At 43.1% G+C, this 18,569-nt stretch overlaps 1 protein-coding gene across 5 annotated transcripts in view; it reads right to left on the bottom strand.

The window, feature by feature from the left end:
* The window catches only part of tbc1d14 (TBC1 domain family, member 14), a 32,300-nt gene that overhangs the window by 8,150 nt on the left and 5,581 nt on the right, over nt 1–18,569 (bottom strand). For 3 of the 5 annotated variants that reach the window (XM_076087080.1, XM_076087081.1, XM_076087082.1), the window contains 5 exons: nt 13,786–13,909; nt 3,774–3,898; nt 2,091–2,173; nt 1,796–1,913; nt 262–368 (listed from right to left, as the gene is read on the bottom strand). In XM_076087080.1, coding sequence (XP_075943195.1) covers nt 262–368; nt 1,796–1,913; nt 2,091–2,173; nt 3,774–3,898; nt 13,786–13,909 — 557 coding nt within the window. Of the gene's footprint in view, nt 1–261; nt 369–1,795; nt 1,914–2,090; nt 2,174–3,773; nt 3,899–8,111; nt 8,862–13,785; nt 13,910–17,526; nt 17,575–18,569 lie in introns of those variants that run through there. The other 2 variants (XM_076087083.1, XM_076087084.1) reach the window with 2 other exon arrangements.

Raw genomic sequence — 18,569 nt, 5'->3', positions numbered from 1 at the left:
TCTTAATGAACACACTGTTCCTTCCTCTTCTATTTATCTCACTGCCACTTATTCCCTGAGACACCCGTGTCTGTGTGTGTGTGTGTGTGTGTCTGTGTGTGTGTGTGTCTGTGTGTGTGTGTCTGTGTGTGTGTGTGTGTACATACTGGTGTAAGCAGTCAGGTCACAGTGCAGATCAGGACATGACAGTCACAGGGCAGGCACAGTTACGGCCATTCTGAGCCATAAATACCACACACACACTCAAATGCAGACTCGTACCGTGTGTGATGTTGAGCTCGTTGCCCACGGCCAGGCTCCACACTTTGCCTCTTACGCTGGGGGGGAGGCCCTGCCACCAGAGGTCTCTCACTCGGCGAGATGTGCACCTGGGGGAGGGTCAATGTGGGTTAAATGTGAAAGGAAAGTCGAGTACACAAGAGGCTGCTTGATAGTTGTGTTTCACAGAAAGAAACTATCATTTATTGATCAGAACCACAAGGTGGCAGTCAGTCCCTCCACTGCTGCAGTCACTTATTCCAGGAAATGACTTCCCTTCAGAGAAAGACTAACCCAAACATCTTTTACTCTTTATGTTAGCATCATATTTTACTTAGTTGGTCAAACAACAATTTTCATACTTAGGGGAAAAAAGTAATGAACTTAGTCCGAGGTGTTCCACACTAAGGAGTGGTGAAACTTTGATATGGAATCCAACATGACTCTATGACACTGATGTTAATTCAAATCAACAGGCTGGAATGACTGTGTGGCAGTTATGCTTGTAAAACAGGTTGTGTGTTCATGATAATCAACTCATAATGAATCATGTTTGCATGTGACGCGTTTGCTTTTTCTCACTGCAGTGCTCGTCTACAGCAGCTGTTGGGCGTATGCTCCCGATATGGTGCAAACTGTGACATCACAATAAATGCCAAAAACCAGCGGCGTGATAATGATTTGGTGCACTGTTAAGAAAACAGACAATTGGTGACCCCATGTCGGCATTAAGGAGATAGTTTGGACTTAAAGTCATATTTACTTTTTAAGGTGTCTAAAATACGTTCAGCTGTCGCCCCCGTCCACAGTAGTACATTACTTTTAACTCAAAGCTGCAGGGTTACCATCAGAGGAGGTTTTGCAATGAGTAATTTATGTCATATGGAGGATTTTTGCAGTAAATATTTGCAAATACCAGCTTATACTATACGTTTCTGCCTTCTATATTGGCTCTGAAATGAAGAGAAGTGACTAAACTGAATGGTAAAAGTCTGTTTACTACAATCAATGCTCCAACTCTGCTTTCTACTTGATTTCTAAGCAACTGACAAGCTTGAAGTGGTTCCCAAACGATCCCTGGCTATTTTTAAACTTTAAATTTTTCAGGGAATTTGAGCACAATGCAGTATTTGTACTGGAAAATGTCTTCTTGGTGCAAAGAAGTTAAAGTCACAGAGAAACTGAAGTCAAAGCGTCTTTAGCTTCTGTACTGCGACGTATTTCATGGTGAAACTGAATATTTAAGTGGTGTATAGTTACAAGAGGGATTTAAATAAAAGCCTTTGCATTTGTTAGGGCCACTAAAAAGGGGGCGGGCTTAGAGTTCAGCGCTATACGGAGCTACAAGGGACTGTTGGTTCCACTCACATATCCGTCACCTGTTAGATCAGGAGGACAACGAGGGAGAGATAAAATGGTTCGACACATCCCTTCCTGTCTCTCTCCATATTGCTTTGTTAGCTACTCCGATCCACAAACAGTGAAGGTGTATTCAGTATATTCATCATTCTAAACTCAAGTCGTCGTTTGTACTCACATTGTACTCCAGTTAGGCAAGATCTCCTGGTTCCAGATCTGGGCGGCGGTGCCGATGCTCTCCTCCAGCTTACAGCGATCCTCCAGCTGCTTCTTTCTCTTCTGAGCCTCCTTCAACTCTACAGACAGGAGTGTGGGGAGAGTTGGGCAGATACAAAGCAGAGGGAACGTTAATGAAAGAGGTGGAACGCAGTCTTAAGAGAGACATCGTCCGTTTGGTCCTGTAGTCGTGTGCCAAGCTTCAGAAGCTCTGGAGCGAGACAGGAACCTTGATTACTTTGTAAAGATGAGCTCACCTCTCTTCTTGGCCTGGGCCACCATCTCTTCATACTGCTGTCTGTGTTTCTGAGCCTCCTCGGCTGGCTTGGCAGGCAGATTCCTGTAACATGCATAGATCAACGCAAAGGAAATGAATCAGCGCCGATGTGTTCTCTGAGCTTTACTTGCATTATTCATGTTGAGCAGGCTTCTGATGTAATACAACACTGCTCAAGGTCCATTTAGTAGCTTTGCTGGAGCTTCCATTCATTTTGCATCTTGGGCTGTACCAGATGTCATTTTTATACATTCAAAGCTTCTATCGAGGTTTTCGCATGAAGCTTTGGAAGTCTGTAATCATATTTGATGACGTTTTAGATTGTTTAGTTATTGTGGTTATATAAATGTAATTTATTGAGCTGCTAAATAAAAACAGTGTGAATTTTTGGACATGAATACATCCATCTTTTTTCAATACATTTTGACTTTTGAAATGTACAACACCCTGCAGTTATTGGAAATGTTTGGATCACACAAGTCAGAAACAATCCTACTTAGCCACCACTGGAATCTAATTCTACAAATAGTAAAACACTAAAAAGATCAGTGTAGCCTTATCTGCAACTGTGCAGAAATACAGATGTTTATACGTCATGAACAGGCAAGCAAAGAAAAATAAGAATTCTACCCAGCATTCAAAAGTTGATTTAGAATGCGAATGTTAAAAGTCTACACTCGAAGACAACATTCAATTTTTATTTAAATTACCTCAAATTGCATTTGCTAGCTTAAACCCCAAGTCGTGGATGAAAGCTTCAGAAAAAGCAAGTTAGTGAACATGGAGCTAAGATTTATTTTTATGATCATTTTATGACATTTTCATTCTGTAAATTTAGTTCAAAGCATTTTAGTATTTGCTCTGTTATTTTTCTGCAAATATAATCTACCTGCACTTCTTGCATGGGGGCGCTGTATTAGCTCTCGTCAGTAGAGTTTCATATGATTTTAGTGGAATGCTTGTGTCATGATTGCACCTTAATAAAATACTCTTCTTCTATCTTCATTAAATATAAATAACACTGCACTCTAATTTTGCTAAGCCCAACACACTGACACTTTGCACTATACAGTAAGTGCACTTTTCTAGATGAGCTTTACCAGCAGGGGGTGACAGTAAAGAAGGAAAAGAGGTGGCAGCAGCTGAACTCAGAGTTTTGCCAGTCATGGTGGGACAGAATAAACTTCATTGTGTACACACAGGAAATCCGGCTAAATTATACGATTGTTTTCATTCACCATGTTGCCGAAGAAGAAGTGCTAATCTTGTGGCTGAGCAGCACCACTGAAGGAAACATGAGGCCGAGCGTATGCATGCATGCATGTCTTTCTGTATGTATGTTAACAAAATATAAAATGCTAAAAGAACAAACAAAAAAGAACAGGGTAATGGAGCCAGGCTGAGGGAGGGCTATTAAACTTTCAGCAGCACCTCTCCTTTACCGCCTGTGATACAAACAGACACAGCACAATGCAGAAAGGAGTCCAATGACCAAGGAAGGAGGACTGATAAAGAAGGAATGAGGGGAAGATGAAGACAGAAAGGCAACAGAATGTGGCTTCATTGTCTGATAAGCAAACTCCACTGGCAGTGAGAGAGAAAGAAAAATGTGGGATAGTCTGATATCCCACAGATTGAAGAGAGTGTGTGTGTGTTTACATACGCAGGTCTGTCCTCCAGTATGAGTGCGGTGGTGGAGAGTGGCTCAAAGTCCAGGTTTTTCCTCACACCGTGCCTGGGAGACGTCGGGTTGCCAGGTCCAGCTCTGCCACTCTTTGTTTCATATTCCTGACGACGAAAACCGCACATTTAGGCACAGAAACGTAAAAACTGAAAGTGGAGTTTAAATTACAACATTTATACATACACACACACAGAGCAAAATTGGTGGATAAGCTGCTTCATGTTCCTTGTCAAAGTACGAATAGGTTTATGCATGCAGCTCCAAAGCCAGAGAAATTTGCCACAAGGGCCACAGCTGACCACAGCTGACCACAAAGCCACTGCTGTGGTCAGGAGAGATAATAAAAAATGAAAAGCAATAAAAGAGAGGACTTGTAGGTGTACATTAAGTCACACAGAAGCACTGAGAAATGTCTTGACGACCTTGTGACGACGCTCTTTTGGCCTCTGAGCATTTGTCAGCCGCTTTCTAATGAGTGTGCGCTTTCTGCTCCACCACTGGGAGTGTGATACAGGCCTATAGAGAGAGGAGGCCATGTGACATTCAGCCTTCTACAACCACAGAGCAGTTTAACACAAGGCCGACTATCAGCTGACATACAGGTTATGCGTGTGTGTGTGTGCGTGTGTGTTTATGTGCGAGTGGTAACAACTCCGAGCATAATATCCAGAATCAGGGAGGTGATAGAGCACAAACAGTTCAGGGAAGACCTTCAGAGGAAACTGTCACATTGTCTCTCTAGTTAATTAGGGAGCGACTGTAAATAGGGCAAGTGCAATACGAGCACACGCACACACCCCACTGTGTGTCCAAAATGGCCTCCGGTGTGCGTTGAGCTGGTTAATAATGCAGGCCGAGGGCCGCAAGCAATCAGCTTAACGCTGTGCTGCCACAGGGATGCTCACATTGATCAGCACAGGCCACAATACAGACAGAACAATCCATTCCTACAATAGGAGTGTGTGTGTGTGTGAGTGTGCACGCAGGACTGTTCGTGATGCGGCCATGTTATCAATCTGTCCTTGTGTTATTGTCTGTTGTACCAGAGCCTTGGAGACAAATAAAGGTAATTCAATTCGATTCAGGAAGGCAGGAATCACAGAACTAAAGTAAGAGGGACATAAAAGACGTAAAGCCAGCATGAATTACTGATAATAGCCACAACCTTTACTTATAGAGAAAGCTAAGCTCTTTACAAGATTAATACAAATGCCATAAAACAGAAGAAAAAGCCATAACAAGTCTGCAGCCATGCTAGCAGCTCTGTGAGGCTGTACTTAGGCACCACAGTGCTTTGAGCTAAATGCAAACGTCAATGTGCTAACACGCTCACAATGACAATGCTAACATTCTGATGTTTAGCAGATAATGTTAGCCAGGTTTAGCATCTTAGCTTTAAGGAATAGTCCAACATTGTAGAACATGCACGTATTTCGTCTCTTGCTGAGACTAGCATGAGAAGAAGAGTGAAACTCTCACATCTCTTCAATATGAAGCTAGGAGATAAATAGCTTAGTATGAAAACTGGAAGCTAGGGGAAAACGGCTAGCCTGACTGTCCAAAGTGAACAAATAAATCCTCTACAGACACCTTTAATGCTCATTGACTAACGCATCATATTTTCTGTGCTTAATTCAAAAAGCAAAAACAAGCTGTGGGTTTATGGGAGACATTCTGTATATCTAAAGGGCAGATACGAGAGTGAATGAAAAAGCCAAAAATGTAAGAGAGAATTTAGCTTTAAAAGGGGAAATAAACAGAGGATCAGTTCCTAATTATCTTATCTTGCAAAGACTCAAGAAAGGCCATGTCACACAAAAAAAAAAAATGGCCACATTTCAAAGTGATAGCAGGGTATCACCTTGTGGACGTGTGTCAATATCCTCACTTTCATCAATTCTTTTATCCATCTATCCTTCCCTGGCAAGCTAACCTCTAACAAGTTAGCTGGGAACATGCTAGCACTGGTCAGTCACAATAGCTAGTTTATTGTCGGATAGCAAGAAAACTAGCTTGGTAGCTAACTGGACACTGTGTTAACTGTGTGTGAAGCTGTACCGAGAGGGTGTGTATGGAAGGGAAGCTACGTGTGAATGTGATACGAGAGCAAGTGCAGTGATAAAAGTAAAGTGAGTGGTGTAAAAGTATGTCAGGGTGAGAAACCAGATAAATGATTAGCTGAAACAATAACAATGGACTGATGGTACAGAAGCATGTAAAGGCTAAACGTTACAGCACATTCCTCTGCCACTCAACAACCAGTCCTACAGGTGAATCAGCGCTTTAATCAGACTTCACACGGCTCCCTCTGGAGCTACAAACACAAAAGGCTTTATATAACTTTTTCCACTTGTGCATTAGTACTCCCCAACACCTGCAAACAGACTTTAGTGTGTAAAATCAGTGGGATTCCCCCTCTAATTGAGCAGCAAACAGATAAATCTGACAGAATGAATGCATTAATAGATTCAACAGAGTAACCATTGGGCTACATAGCTTCAAACTAGCATTCTGATTCACACAGATAGTGAAGCTCAGCTCATTGTTTACTTTCCATAAGAAGTGTGTATCACAATGCATCCCTGTGACAGACCCCGAGGCTTTCCCTAAAAGGATGACATGAAAAAAAACGTATCTATTCCTCAACAATGTTGAGAAAGCCCTCCTATCCCGTCACTTCTAGGATGGAACTTTACTCTTTCAGCTTTCAGCTGCTGGAATAGCAACTGTATCCCATGATAACCTGCCACCAGGGCAACCGGCTTTGTCACGCTGGCTTTTCAGTTCTCCAATTTCCTGGTAGTGGTGGAAGAGCTCTCTGGCTGCACTGACTGGCTGTCATGCCGGCTGCTAATGGCCTTTAAAACTATATACACTAGGAAGCGGCACTCTGACGAGCACGTCGAGTTGTTTTCCGTTTGTCTGCAAGTAGCCTCACACCATGTGGCCCTACAAAGTCTTACACAATTATGTTGTGCATGCTATGATATGCAAGTTCCTTCTATGTGCAAGAAAGGAGCAATGTGGGCTTGACGGCTGTTACAAGTGATGGTGAAGCCGTCTTGGATTGGCACCTATGCATCATATCCTCATGAAAGCACCTCTGGCTTGCTCTATGCAAGCTGCGAGATGAAGGCCACAGCAGGGTGCTTGGCCTGGTTTCACTGCGTGCCAAAGTATTTTCCAAAGCCCATCAAGCGCAGGACAACGTGTGAATGAGTCAGACGGCATCTGCGTTGTTGGCAGCAGCTAGGTGGGTTTGTTTGGCATCTGCTGCAGGACAGGTTAATCAGAGCCGTTACTCAAATTCCGATTGTGTTGCACAGATAATTACATTTAAAAAAAAGTTATTCATATACCAGCATTGACAAACGTACTGGTGGGCTTGTAAATGAGAGTCACAGCAAGCGTCACATTGTGTGATTTTACACCTAAACCTCTGGTGAAGTTTCAGGATTGATCAACGAGCGCAGCATCCTTTATTTTGCTTCACATATCGTTTGAGGAATAAACCTCAACCAAATCTATTTAATGTAGACTGTGCACAGATGTTATCATATCTGGTTATTCAGAGTGACAGAAAACTGCAAATGACACCTATTTAAAGAGGCGATACAATAACTAATGAATGAACGATTTAATTAGCAGAAGTATTTTGGTTGGCACACTAACAGCTGAATTACAGTTACCACAGGGGAGCCGAGTAGTCTGTCAGTAAGGCCGTGATGATCTGGTACAATATCCAGGCAAACAGATGGCACCATGAGCACTGGCAACAAACACTCAGACACAATCCAAGAGCTTTTTTGTTGTTGTTTAATTTAAGCATGCTTTACTGGAAAGCGGAAATAAACGGAGTCCCGCTGATTCTGCTGTCAACTGAGCCCCCGTGTCTCTTTAACTGCATCAGTGATAACAGCAGGATGAAATCCCTTGACACCTCAATTTATTTCTTTTTTTAAAGGATGCTGTTGCACGTGCATTTGTTGTACTAAGCTGAGGGCTATTACGTCGAGTTACGTGCAATAAAGATGGGTCGTCTCCAGTGCGGACATCGCGTCCGTCCACACATTCGGGAAACTTAAACGTGTTCGTCATTATAGAGACATCCCCGACTAATCATCAGCCCGCTCCCCACCACGGAGCATCAGAGCCACGGAGGCTGTTATGTGAAACCCGAACCGTCCTCTTCCTCCGCAGCGTCCCTTTCACGCTCCGACTGCCAATGCCCTCTGATTCTGCCAGACAAGGAGAGAGAGAGACGCGGTGGGTCGCCCAGCTCGTCCACTTGTCCTCGCGGAGCAAAAGCTCACTCACCATGAACGCTGCTGTTCCTTACAGACGGACAGTCCACCGGTGGGGGTTCCTTTTACAAAAACCTTAGCCCAGCATCATTGCTGCTCCTGGAGAGGGGAGGCTCACTCCTGGCAACGAGACACCCAGGAGGAGGAGATCAAAAATGAGGGCAGAGAGACAGTTAAGCTGCCAACGGAGGGACACACCCCGCATTGGAAACGATGCAGCAGCAGCATGATACCCCTGTCTTCCTCTCTCTCTCTCTCTCTCTCTTCTCTCTGAGCTGTGACGCTACAATGAGCGGCTCTGCATCAGGTCTATTGCTGCTGATGCTGCTGCGTGTGTATGTCAGCAAATCAGCACCGTCGTGTGTTGTTAGTCACCATCGCTTCACCGAGAGGAGCTCTGCGCTCTACCGTGTCCTGGCAGCCGCTCTAATCAAACCCAGAGTAACAGATCGGGTTCCAGACGCTCATCCTCCAAGGTGCTGATACAACAGAGTTACAAAGCTTGTGCTCTGGGAGGATGTGTCCTCACGTTTCCGCCTTATTGGATGGTTAACACTAATGGTTGCCTCACATCACGGAAATAAAGAGTTTTGTAGGAGATGTACATGTTTTTTACTCATAAGTATTCAGAACTGGTCTCAGTATTCTGTGATGTCAACCCCAGTTATGTTTAGTTATTCTATCCATAAACAGTTACAGGGTTCACAGGGCTCAGGAGATATAGTGGTTCATCCACTAATCGGAAGATAAGAGGTTCGATCCCCCAGTCCTATGTCATAGTTTCATAGAGTGTGCAGATGATTAGATCAGGTTTGAGCAGTTTAGCACTTTGTATGGCAGCGTCTGCCATCAGTAGAGTTGTTCCCATAACAGTATCAGAAATGCCTGCTAAACAGCGATATAAAATGCTGGATTGGGTATCAGTGATCTATGCTCCTAATCCAATATCATATCATGTATCAGCATATTTAGGCTACAGGGGAGGCTGCCTGCTGCACATGATCAACTGTCAACAGAGATTAGAAAGAAGTGAGACGCCTCACTCGTTGCGTCCATCATCAGCTCCGGATTGCTGCATCCGGAATTGATGACGGAAGTACCCAACGAGCAAGGCATCTCGCTTCTGTTGCACACGCCCAGTGCCGATCGGGCAGGCGCTAGGGAGAAGTGTAGCGTTAGCCAGAACTAGCAAAATGTCATTAGTTTGCCAGATTTCCCAGTGTAAAACGTTGCCAAACTAGATAATAAAAGAAAGTTCTATGGCATTCATTCACTGTATTCATTTGTTCATGTTTTACAAAGGATTTAACCTGAGCCAGGCCAGCCAACATTGATAGCGATCATATCCATCACATCCATTCAGGGTTCGCCTGTCTGTGTGTCCTTGGCATATCTCGAGAACTGCTAATCTGATTTACTTCACACTTGGTGGGTGTATTGCCGAGGACCCCGTGGAGTGATCTGTCAAATTTGGTGCAATTTGGACACACGACACGTTCAGTATTAATAAACTTTGAATGAACAAGCGGACAGCGCTTCATGGAGCAGTGGGGGTGGAGCTCCAGGGCTCTGCAGACTTGAGCGTGTCATCAGCAGCAAGCCTTTAAAAGGTCACGGCTCAATGACTGCAGTTCACTTTTGATGCTGGATATACTAATGGAAAAACCAGCAAGGACTTTATGCTCTAAATTATTTAATCTAATATCACATTTTTTTTCAGCACTTCCCAGCAGTAAGACCCAGATAAATGAATGAAAAACATAATAGCAGATGCTTTCATACAAAGGAATTCATATGCTACGACCACAACAGTCACCAAACCGCAGTCTATGCCAAAGCCTCACTGAGATGGTGGTTTCCCTTTCATGTCTCACCCATCTGTACATGGTAAATATGACCTCTGGTATAGAGATGACATTTACTTGATTTACAGCAAAATTGATCCAGACTTCTATTCTAGATGTTGATCAGATTTCATTGTTCAATTATTGTCATCACAATGACCACAATGGTCTAATTGCTGCTTCAGAACAGTTTCCATCTTGACCAGAACAAGAAAAAACTAGAACACATAAAACCCTTCATGCCATCAAAATAGTTAATATATCAGCAAAAAACATTAGCAGGAGCTTCAGTATTGCTATCAAGATCCCTCATTTATTCATGTCTAAAAGCGGTTTAAATTACTTAATATTAAAATGAAAAACCCTGCTGGGAATATTGTCCCCCCTCCCAGGGGCAGTAACTCAGACATGCCCAGGCTGCAACACAGTGTGATTTAGAGCAGAGGCTCAGCAGGTAACAGAACAATTACTTTCTTCAGCAGTGACCAGACATTGTACCGAGGCCTCCAGATATATTGAGATCCCCAGACTGAAGTGGTGTCAATTAGAATGTTAAACTTAATTTACAGTGTTCTCAAAGGGGAAGTGTTGCTGGTGGAGATAGCACAGTGTGTCTCGTAGCAGCTGAACAATAACCATGGCAAATAAAGCATTACACACACACACACACACACACACACACACACACACACACACACACACACACACACACACACACACACACACACACACACACACACACACACACACACACACACACACACACACACACACACACACACACACACACACACACACACACACACACACACACACACACACACGGCATTGTTATGGGATCCCTGAGGGTCAATATAAGGTTACAACCACAGATGAGATGGACTACAGATATAAAGCACATGCGGCTGTGTGCATGAGTCAGACAGCATGTCAAGTGTACATAACAAGCGAGTTAAAGCCAGCGTGTGACATATTTAAAAAGGACTGATATGTAAACTGTATGAACAGCACGTTAACAGGCCTTTCAACCAGGCTTCAGCAGCACAAAGAGCACAGGGTAAATGGAAGCACAAGGACAGGCAGGCTCTAATTACAGGCTGCCATCATGTTCTCTGCTGTGTTTCACCAGGAGGTGGATGCTGTGCTCTTTAATTGGCCCTGAGACACGTCCTCCAATGGCTTTTTGAATGGCAGTGGGAAATTATGCGAGTGTTCAGTCACCAGCAGGCTATCTAACAAAGTGCTCTCAAAGACCTTGACATTTTGAATTTCAGCTCGCTGAGCAGCACGAACACTACATGCACGTGGCACGTTTCTGCCACACTAAGAGAGCGAGTAGTAGGATTCTCATCAATCGCATGTTTACAAAGAAATCGGAGTAATTTATTCTTTAGCTCGTACAACATTTATACTTGGATATTTTCATTGTATTTTGGCTGTTTTGTGCTCTATGTCAATTCATTATTTAGTTTTTGAATAACATTGGCTTGTGACGTTTTCAAGATGCTTTCAAGTGCTGGGGAAGCTACTTTACAGTAGCTAGTGGAGCTACAAGCTAATCGTCATTGGAAGGAGCCAAGCTACAGCAAAACGACACTTTTGTTAAAAGTAGGAAGCTTATCAGTTGAAACATTGAATTCAGAAAAAGTAGCTTACTACACTAAAGTGATTCACAAAAAGAAACAAATAGTGGACAAAATAGAGTGCTGCAGAAATGAGTCCTAAAAACACAGAAATGAGTCAGCATTCTTGCATTTTCATTAGCTTTTTACTCCCGTCGGTTGCATTCACACTTTGAAAAAACATAAAAGTGGTGTTTATTTTCTGAAGATTATCTCAAAGCATGTAAATATCAAAGTTGCTTGTTTGCCATAGAGTTTATATTCTGCAATAATCCAAAGGAAAAATCCCATTGGCTTTTTATAAATGGAACCAGTGTGATGCTAACTTCCGTGCTAACTACAAAAACACGTCATCCCTGCAGCACTCTACAGCTAGCTCCTGGAAATGTAGCTAGTTGCAAGATTATGAGAATGGCTACATGTAGACAGCTCCATGACTTTGTAAATATCTATAGTGCCATACACTCCTGGGTATTGTAGTTAAACTAGTAGCAACACTGCGTGTAGCGTTGCTACTCGCTATCCTAATCCGATTGGTTTACGTGTTTATTGTAAGTTACCCTTCTTCCAAAGATCCATTGTTGTTTAATAAACATTCAGTCGTGTCCTTTCCATTATGTTTCTAAGAACTGAGAGAGGTCGTTTCTTTCCAGCATGCGGCGTTCTAAAAATAGCTGAAGAACGTAAATGTCACTGATGGGAGTGTTGTTGCTCAGGGCATTGTGCTCCTGGTATCAGGAGCTACCACTGACACTGTTCTCAGTTAGTTCCTGATATTGTTGACCTCTATAAAGTCTGAGCCTTCAGCTGGTATGTAATCACGAGTCATAACGTTGGTTTATAGCGCTTACTGGTCTTTATTGTCCATGGTAGTGATGAGCTCTGCTAAAAGGCGTTATTGCATCAAAAGCTAGTTGCTCATTCATTTCACCTTCAAACAACAGCTTCACCGTTTAAATGAGTTATATAATGTTGAAGTCAACTACACTTTAAATTAATACAATTAAATATCCATCTAATACATTCAATATTTGGGGTTAGAGGAAGTCAAATGTAACACTTCAGACATGCAGTTGGATACTTTCCAGCACCGACATTAAAACCAATTAAAAACTAAAAATAAACCGGCCAAACAAGTCTGAAGCTTCAGTGTAAAGAAAGCTAATGAACTCTGTAAAATTATAACAAGACAACTGCGCTATCCAAAAGCAGTCCATTTAACTTGAAGCCTGCATTACAGAGCTAACGTAGCTCTTTGAGATGCTGTCCGACAGTTTCTCAACATAGCACAGGTGGCTAAAATGTAAAATTGAAACCCTGAGCAACCGCAGCACCATAAACCACAGCTAAGAAGACCAAATAAACCAAATGAATATGATGCACGTGGAGGACTTGTCTTCAGGGACGGCTGGCCTACAGCGTGGAAACAGTACACATGTGATCAGAAAATAACTCACTTTTCACAAAGGCAATTAAGTCGAATTTTAAAGTGATTTTTATAGATGAGGAAGCTAATGAAAGTGAAAAAAAGTATTGTTGGATTCTCTTCCAGTCTCTTGATACACCGGTTTTGTACCACAGTCAGAGATGAGCTGCCTAGAAGAGACACCTGTGCTCCATCAGTCAGGACAGACATGTTCTCCGAATACACAGACAACCAAACAAATAGTCTGTGAAAAACAAACAAGCCTATTGTTGGTTCATGTGACTAATATCTACTCGAGGATAGAACCCAAAACGCCGCTGAGCGGAGCAGCTGTGCGAACAATAAGACAGTGTGCTTAAGGGAGCGAGGTGTTGTCAGTGGACACGTTACTGTATTTTGTGGGAAATTCTGAATACTGGGGTCAAACCATAGAAGAGCTTCAACAAATAACAGACAAGCCCTCATATGGAAATGTGTGGAAGAGATCAATGCAGCTTTACTGTGTTCAGACGGAACATGGAGTGAATTTGCACACAAAGCCAATGAATTTGAATTTGTCTGTAGGGGCGCAAATTCACACGAAGTCCTTTCAATTACATGCAACTGCTTCGTAAAACTTACAGAGACTAAAGGACAAAGGAGAAAGACTGGGAGGAAACACCAGAAAGAATGAAAGTTTCTGGTGAGATCTGAGATCAGAATATGTTGGTCTCTCCCAAACAGGAAATAGTCACCACGAACACAATGTCCGTCTGTGATCCCTGAATTGAAACCCCTGAAATTTAAAGATTCTACCTTCTGTATTCTCTGCGGGTCCTTAGCGGGGCCGTCCCGTGGCGGGATCTTCCCAAACAGCTTCCACCCTGGATCCCTCTGCTCTGCCGGCCGACTGTCCTTCACCCTCCTGGCAAACAGGCTCCTGAGAGACCAACGGAGAGGGGACGGGAATTAGATTGGAGGAACAAATTAAGTCATTATAGCACGAGAGCAAAATGTAGAACGCAGAGCTATGACTGCAGTCTTCCGTATGGGCCCCCAGAGAGCTGCAGGAACTCACTGCTGAGATCAGCTCGCAAAAGCAAATCTATGGATATAAGAGTGAAAGCACACCGAGCACCCAGAGAGCATTTTAACCACCTATGTGACATCATGTGAGCTGGCAGAGGACTAATAAAACTAGACGTTTAACACATGACACAGCAGCAATAATCAACCTGCGATGTATAAAAAGGCTTCCTAGCTGCTTTTATTGAGGAATACAATCTTCCCACTTCAAATAACCACTTGACCATCTGCTCTTCCATCCACTCTGTTTGAATACGGTGAAAAGCCTTCTTTCACTGCATCATATAGCCAGCTATTCCTTTCACTCAACCATCAGTGCGCTGTTGTCACTGAGCTGTTAGCAGAGGCTTTCAGTAAAAGCCTGAATGGAGCCCAGCTGTGAAAACATTTGTGCTTATTCTGACCGGGTCCACATCCTGCTGTTTGTCCAGGTTGCATCTCATCTAGAGGACATTCACATTTGGCTTTATATAATGATTCTGACCCATCAATCAATGGGGGAATAGTTGCTATATGCAACATTAAACAAGTTGCGTTGACACCACTTGGCTCTAACTCAGTGGCCCTTGAGAGGCGGAGGAGAGATCCGACTCCACAAGTTGTCTCAGTTGGACCAATCTGACCTTCTGCCCTCCGACTTCCTCACAGTCCGTCCAGGACAGGAAGCACCGAGCGGACACAGCTGCAGGCCGGAGGCGTCATTGGCCGATAGCTGGCTGTGTCTGCTGCAGGCTTCTGTGTTTGTTTAGGGGACGTTTCCTCGAGACATGCGGCCTCCTGCTCACTCATGACTTGTTGAAAGCTGATGATAACCATAAACGTGATGGTGAACTATGCTGAGGATACATTCGTTTCTTACTATAACTTAAGAGTCAGGACTGAAGTGATCAGATTTTGTGGAAGTGAAATTGTCAAAAATACTCTAGATTAATATGACTAAATATGACACTTTGGCTGGGATCGGTTAAGAATAATCTAACCTAAGATTAATTGACCAAATTTAAATAAAAAATACTTTTATTAAACAAATAAATACATCTGCATGCCTAACTTTCGACTGCTCTGTATTCCTTAATTAAACATTACATTGTTAGCTAGCTAGCTAAAAGTCAGTTACTCATGGCTCAGTCTTTGAGAAAAACTTGTTGGCAGAATTAATGGAGAAATATGGTCAAATAATAAAAAGAAGATAAATAAATGCCAAAAGCACAGTCACGAAAAAAAAGAAAGAAATCACAGTAAAAAAAAGTAAAAAAACACGTTTCCTTTAAGTTTAAAATTAATACCAGATCACATTTTAAAGATTAGAGTTTGAAAAATAATCAAATTTAATCTAGGTTGGGAGGAAAAACTAAACTGAACTTCAAAGAGGTTAAAATTCAAACTTTCTTAATTTGAAGATACTTTGGGTGCACATGATTTGAGGTAAAACCATTACATAACATGGTTTAAAATGAACAGGAAATGCAAGGAGCGAGAGAGAGGTGGGACTTGCAACATAACCCTTGTATTTGTATATCATGGCCGTGCTCGTAACAGTATGTGCTGCAGAGTTTACGAGACAATGTGTGGAACACAATCACATTCATCTGTTAATCCTGAAGCGTATCTAAATGTGCAACACTGCCTCTAGGGTGTTTCACCTTGCTGTAAACATAAAGTTGCCTGTGTTGTACAACATTCATTGATCAACAGTGAAGCTCAGCAGCAGCTACTGCTTCCTTTAGGCTTACAGAGTTGCTTCATTTTTATTTTCTTTATTAGAATCTAACCGTCCGTGTGTATGTGGGTTTGCACCCCGTTTATCTGGAGAACCACCACTGGCACCATATGAGAACCTCGCCACAGTTCCACATCATACCTTTGTGTTGGGCTGCGTGAGCCAGCACGGCACCTTTAACCTTATTTACCTTCCAGTGACAACGCCTCCCTCTTTGTACGTTTTGCATCAGTCTCGCATCTCTGCCCCTCTGCTTACTGAGACTGTGGTACACGAGGATATTGCGAGCAGCGGAAAGTATTTCCTCATCGTGTGGGTGACTTGTGGCTTTAATGAAGGACTCGAACGACAGCGCAGATATTAAAAAGGCCAGCACAGTGAATTATGTTCTTCTTACAGTACACATTGGAAAACCAGAACACAAGCAACCGCCAGCTCTGCAAGGATTTCCCCTTGCTGGAGGGCATGAGGCATCAGACGCTCGTGGAGCAACATCTTACAAAGAGCCGTTAAGGGAAGCGGTCACGTTAACGCGGGGATGTCTGCTGTGATCACAGTCACCTAACTCCTCCTGGAGGAAATACAAAAGGCAGGAAACAGCAGCTGTCAGTCCACACAGAAGCAAAGGGAGAACGAAAAACATCGAAAATCTGATATGAGAGTTTGACCAATAACTAGTAAATTGACAAAGAAAAAAAAAAACGTAACTCAAGGTCCACTTACTAGCTTTCATCCGAGTGTTCAACTCCACTTCTCCTGATCTTCATCAGCGTTTAGACACGTTCATGACTCGTGCTCTTGTTACCACATTTTATAACGTGACTAAAGTTTGATACGTGTGATGACAACTGAGCAAACTCCATATGCTGAAGAAGACCATTAAACACTGTTGAAAGCTCTGGAAAAACACTGTTGAACTATTATTGCCAAGGTCAACAAACTGTCAAGCTCAACAAGTGAATTAATCATGAACAGTGCAACTAAAATGTGTGATTATAAGACATAAACACTAATGGATTCATTTCTGACTCTTAATAAAAACTTCATATCATCAACACATCGGGCTTAGCTGAGGTGTGACCAGACTTAAACTATGGGGACCGGTGAACTTGAGTGACCCCCGTGAGCCACCATAAAAAAACAACACTGCATAACTCAAAGAGCAGAGGTCAACTGAGTGCCACCTTTACAAATTAAAACCTGACTTTAAGTCTCAACATTCAACACTTTAATAGGGAACATTTTTCTTCACAGCTCGTTGGCTGTCGTGTGCGCCACCGAACGATCGCTCACAAAGCAGGAGAGTGATTTGCATTCAGCCCGGGGCCGGGTGGGCCCCGACGTGTGGGCTGACACGGCCGAGTGCTCGAGTGGAACGGCTGCTCGCTTGTGCGTTGAACACTAGCCGAGGCTTTGCACTGCACGGGTTTGTGGTCAAGTCTCCCGAGTATTCTGAAGGATTTCACAACACTTGCGCTCAGGAGACCTGGCGTGGAAATACCAAACAAGCTAGTACAAGAAGAAGAGAAGTACATGGAGTTCTTCCCGTCAGGAAGGACCCCAGTGAGCAGGAGGGGGAGCTGCTCCAAGCTCTTCTTTTACAACAGTGTTCCAGCACAAAAGCCACATTATACAACTGCTGATCAAAGCTCTGCTGCTTGCTTACAAAACACAGAGAAATGAAACTACTGCTGGCCACAGTGGTTAAGAAGTGTCAACCAAACATGTCACGTCATCTGCTGGCGTCCTACCTGTCAATGTACAGGAGAAGTGATGGGGTGGCCATCCTGCTCCGTCACCTGCAAAAAACACTGAATCAAAATCCTTCTCTGTTCCCCAAAAAACAGAGAAGTAAAAAGAAAGAGTAAATAAAAGGAGAGCAGGAACTGAAGCTCTCCTTTAGGCTAGATTCAGGCCCATGGCTTCCATAGCTTTAGTTACAGAGTCCCACACAGCCGCTAAGTTCAGGCAGAGTGAGATTGTGGAGGAACCGGCAACGAGAGGCAAGTGGGAGGGGAGGAGACGGAGTCTGCAGGGCACAGAGGGAATGAGTAACTTCTCCATGAGAGGAAGGAGGGATAACAGAGAGAGATTACTGGGAGGGTTGGAAAGAAGGGAAGTACCGCCCGTTAACACATGATGGAGCGCATTCATTGATTTAATCTATAATCAATTACTCTGACGAGAACAAAAACACAGTGCGGCTGAAGATGAATGTTAGTTTTGCGAGTATTTGAATATTGGACAAAGTCAACCTTTGACCTGCAGGTGGTGTTAAAAGAAAAATCGGAGGATCTCCAGAGTCACCACGGATTTATGAACCAAATTAAATGTCAACCCATCTTATACTTGATAAGATGTTTTACTCTGGACCACAGTGTTGAAACAACCAACTCACAGCCATTAATCGCCCTGATGGCCCTGCATGCATTCAATATTACGACATATTCCATATAATATACAGTTACATAATAATATGTAATAATCCAGCCCTGCCACGCTATAATTACAGGCTACAGGACGTCTTAGAACCTTAAATGAAACCTTGAACCTCGTCCAATTACACACAAAAACGTGTCGACTCGGGAGATGTCGGGTTACAGACGCTTTTTACCAGCAGACTGGTCCAAAAAAGTATAACAATTAAAAATACAGGTTTGACTGGTGCTGTAAGATCCTCTTGATGTTGAACTGTGGGCCTCAATGGAAAGTGGAATGTGGCAAAGCAGTGAGAGGAAATGAAAAGCCTCCTGGATGATTGATGGCTGCATGTGAGCGTGAAACCAGCTTTAGA

The sequence above is a fragment of the Anarhichas minor genome, unplaced genomic scaffold (genome assembly GCF_050575085.1).
Source record: "Anarhichas minor isolate MPS153535 unplaced genomic scaffold, ASM5057508v1 ptg000009l, whole genome shotgun sequence".
NCBI lineage: Eukaryota > Metazoa > Chordata > Actinopteri > Perciformes > Anarhichadidae > Anarhichas > Anarhichas minor.
The sequence above is the reverse complement of the archived record's forward strand: the minus strand, read 5'-3'. Positions and strand labels throughout refer to the sequence as shown.